At 44.2% G+C, this 4,250-nt stretch overlaps 1 protein-coding gene across 1 annotated transcript; it reads right to left on the bottom strand.

The window, feature by feature from the left end:
* Positions 1–297: 297 nt before the first annotated feature.
* On the bottom strand, positions 298–2,065 carry TMEM174 (transmembrane protein 174). Its single transcript, XM_020998480.2, has 2 exons — positions 1,277–2,065; positions 298–1,112 (listed from the first exon to the last, which is right to left on the bottom strand). The coding sequence occupies exons 1-2, from the start codon at positions 1,906–1,908 to the stop codon at positions 1,007–1,009; spliced, it is 738 nt and encodes a 245-aa protein (XP_020854139.1). The 5' UTR covers positions 1,909–2,065; the 3' UTR covers positions 298–1,006.
* Positions 2,066–4,250: the final 2,185 nt, after the last annotated feature.

Below are 4,250 nucleotides of genomic sequence, written 5' to 3'. Positions count from 1 at the left end.
GGCCACTTCATTCAATCACTCATTGTCAGCGTTTATGTTGCCTACCAAACACCAGAGAGAGTTCTAGTATAACATGGAATTTGACTGGCCCTCAGAAGCACCATATCTCTGTCCCTTGGTTCCATCCCCTTGTGGGTGGCATATGACCTTATTAGTCCAAGAGTTTAATGTGGATTTACCCATTTAGATACTTGGTTCAGCCCTCTATTTCTATTCCAGGAAGATGACTCCTCTAAACTCATCCTTGCTGTATTTCAATTGAAGCTATTCACACACACACAAAAAAACCCCACCGCATACTGTATAGTTTTTTAATCACAATATGAGTGCATAAATCCAAATACACCAAACATCAGAGTAACCACTGCGGTTATTTCCTTTCAGCCCTCAAATCCTTCAAAGACTAGGCATCCCCAAAGCCCTTCAAGCCAAATCCCAAGAGTTAAACACACACACACACACACACACACACCACACACACACACACACGCGCGCGCGCACACACACACATACTTCAGGTGCTCAGATGAAAACTTCCTGCTGCAGAGGGGCAAAGACATTAGACCCCCATGCCTGGGCTAGGACCCTATTAAGGACAAGAGAAGAGGCACTAATGCTGGCTGCTCTTGCTTTGCTTTCATATCCTCAGCTCCCACATTCAAGGAAATCCTTAAGGTATAAAAGCAAAAATTTCCTTATGACCACAAGGGTGAGTTGTGAGGCTCCTATTAAGAATTAAGTGGTAAAATCCCTGCTCTAGAAACTTGTAAGGAGAACAGAGGATATCCTTCGTGAAGGAATGAAGACAGGAGTGGGAATTCCCCACTGACTTACAGGGAGAGATTTTTCTCTTCAACCTCACCCATGAGAAACTGAGGGTTCATCTATACCATGAGGGGGTGCTTTGGGAACCTGCGGTCTTATCTTCCTGTTAGAAGCTATGAATTAAAAACCTTCAGTTAGAAAATAGTGGTTTTAGTCCTTGGTTCCCCTAGAAATTTAGTGTCTAGCGTGGGATGGAGTATATTTCCTCATATGAGGGAGGAGAAAAGCAGTCACGACAGTTGTCTTCTAGCTGTACCTCCTCTAGTTGTTCAGCATCAGTAGTTGACCTAAAAGTGTGAGCAGAAAACAATCAAATTCAGAGCTCATGATACATGGTTACCCTACCGTGTCACCTTCCTCAGATGCACATGAGCCCATAGACTCTGTCCATCCTAGCTGGAGGGGCAGCATTCCCAAGTTCTCATGTTTCTCTGGGCACCAGGCACCATACCTGTTATCATTTCTGTGATCCAAGTCCATATAGGAAGGGTAGAGCTCGTCATCAATAAACGCAGCATTATCATGAGGATAGATGGTACAATACTGAGGGGGACTTGGAGCAGGCACTGTTGGCCCTCCTGGGTTTGCAACACCAAAAGGGTTCACCACTGGGGGCAGATAAGTGGCATTTACCCCGACGGTGTCCTGAGATGCGTAAGAAGGAATATACTGCACCACAGTTGCCCCGTGGAATGTTATAGGTTGGTTGATCCCAGTGAAAACAAAAGACTGTCCACTCAGAGTCTGGTCTGTGTCCAGTGTTCTTTCCTCACTTTCTTTGCAAGACTGACAAGAGAGCATTTTAAACTTGCACACGGCGATCAGGATAAACGTCACCCCAACTGAGAGTAAAATCGGGCCAAGAAGCTGTGTCCACTCAAAGTGAGAGACGCCCTGGTACTTGATCCAGCCCATCACTGTGAATGTGATCCCCACCAGTCCCAGAAAGATACCTGAGAACAGCAACGTGGCTCCTGCCTTATCATCATCAGACACTTGGATGTCAGCTGTGCTGGGTGTATAAGGAGTGACTGAGAATACATTGAGAGGGAAGTCTTCCACGCAGTTGCTGTTCTGCTGCATTATTCAGGAGAGAATCCTTTCCTGATCAGGAAAAAATGGAACTCGCAAGAGATCCTCAGTGGCATAAAAACAAGTCACAGATTCAGATTAGTTATGTAGAACTTTGTGCTCCCGTGGTTAACAGAGTAGAACACACAACCGGGTCGACTTTGTTTGGAAGAATAAAGGTCTGAGAAGTGAAGCCTGAAACTTTACCTTGCCTCATGATTTTTTCTTGCACCACCATTGGCTTATAAATTTTGTGTGATTATTTTGTGACAATTTCCCCATTATTTTGTTCCATTAGAGTACATATAAGAATGAGTCGATGCTATTGAGCCTCTACCGGTATCTTTGAGGCCCCTCGGTGTTAACTATATATCTAGCCAGCAGAACAGATACTTACTACAAGGTCAAAGATTAGAATACATAGAAACATTTTTTGTGTGAATTTTTTTTTTAATTCTTCAGCAATCCTCAGTAATAACAATACTTAGGTATTCAGGTTTTAATTACAGGAATCACATGACTCTGTGATTTTTATATTTTCTGAAAAGGACCATTAGTATTTGGGGAGTATAACAAGTGAGTGAAAAGAGTAGAAGTAATAGAAAACCTTTAAGGAATATTTTATATTTTGCTGGAGCTAAAGAAGTCCTAGGTAGAATATGATGTCAGAGGTGGCATCTAACAGCATCATGAAAAAATGTCACTTCTTCTTTGGCAAAAGTATTGGTCTCCAAGGATAAAAGTAAACAGATACACTACCATTCTCTGCTTTGCAGACAGACCAAATTTGCAAAAGAGGCTTGGTCTTCATGGTACTTTTATAAGTATTCTCCAAATTAGGGAAGCCAATCTCCTACTTTTTTGCTTTCCAAGACAAGCTTTTGAGCTCTAAGTATGTCATGGGCCTCCTTAGGTCGTCTCATAGTTCTGGGACCCCTTACAACTTTCCAGGTTCAGAGAACTGCTTTGGGTGAACTACAGCCCCAAGCCCTCACTAGTAACTGTGGAAGACCATGGTAGCAAGATGATTTGTGAAATCAAAGTGAGAAAAACAGAGACAGATAAAATATGGTCTAACTATATGAGTTTTGTGTGTGTGCATGTGTGCGTGCATGGGTGGGCGTGTGTGTGTGTGTATGTGAGAGAGAGAGAGATAATTAAACTACAATGCAAGGTAAAGAGTAGTGATTGTATCAGGTCACAAATATGCCTCAATTAATCCATCCGTCTCCTTAACACAGAGGAGGAGGAGGAATATACAGAGCACTTATGGTTAAATATTAAGAGATCACCACCTGGAGCAATCCCTACTTCACCTGTATTCTACTAGTTTTGACATAGCCACAGTGAGCATTGACCTCTTAGTGTTCAGGACTTCTGACTGCCTGGCGCAGATCTGCACCTTCCAGTATATCTCCTGAGTTTCTGTCACCTGTTATCATTTCTGTGATCCATGTCCATCCAGGAAGTGATGGAACCATCACCACCATCTGGAATGTCCATTGCACCTTGGGCTGTGCCCTCAGATGGTTATTTCTTCCCCTCTTTGTATATGGGATGATACCTCTCAGCTATTGCTCCCCATATCCCACTAAGCCCTGTAAAACATTCATAAGCCTTTTAAAAAATTCCCTGCACTGGGGTAGAGTAGAAGCAGTGGCTTGCTTAAGCTTTCCCCCAAACCCTTCCAAATACCTGTAAAAAATGGCTCTAAAGAAATTCTAGAGCAGCAGAACCCACAAAAAGACAGAGTGAAACAAATTTCCAGCCCAAGGCAACCTGGGTGGTTGATTAGAAAGGTCTATCATGCTGGGCTGGTGAGAAATGTAGTTCAGTCTGGGCACACAGGCAAAACAGGCTTCAACAAACCTGGAGCAGGCCTCAGGGGACTGAATCATGAGCAGCTGTGGCAGTTTCCAGACTTTTCAACCCACAAATGCCAAAGACAACTTAGAAGGTCAGTAGGAAAAGTCTGTGACCACAGTAAGAGAGAAGCTTGGTCCTAGCCCCAGTCCCAGAAGGGCAGCGGCTGCTTCCAGAGCTTCCAGCCCACAGACTGAGGGGGAATCAAGTGGCTGATCAGAGGGAGATTTCAGGATCTCTTTGCCAGTGCTGAGGCAGGAATCTCTTGCTTGGCCTGTGCTTGGATCTGGGTCACAGTTCTGGGTGGTGGTGCCGGGGTGAGGAGCGCTGCTGGCATGGTGGAGCTTGTAGTGGTGGTGAAGAGAGAATCCCTCTCACAGTTCTAAGGCAGAAAAGAGTGCTTGTGGTTACTCATAGACCAGAGCACAGGCCAGGAAAGGAGTAAACACCTCACCACTGATCATACCATCTTGGAAGAACTGAAAACTTAC

Source organism: Phascolarctos cinereus, unplaced genomic scaffold, assembly GCF_003287225.1.
Source record: "Phascolarctos cinereus isolate Bilbo 61053 unplaced genomic scaffold, phaCin_HiC Scaffold_4;HRSCAF=312, whole genome shotgun sequence".
In the NCBI taxonomy this organism is placed as follows: Eukaryota; Metazoa; Chordata; class Mammalia; order Diprotodontia; family Phascolarctidae; genus Phascolarctos; species Phascolarctos cinereus.
The sequence above is the reverse complement of the archived record's forward strand: the minus strand, read 5'-3'. Positions and strand labels throughout refer to the sequence as shown.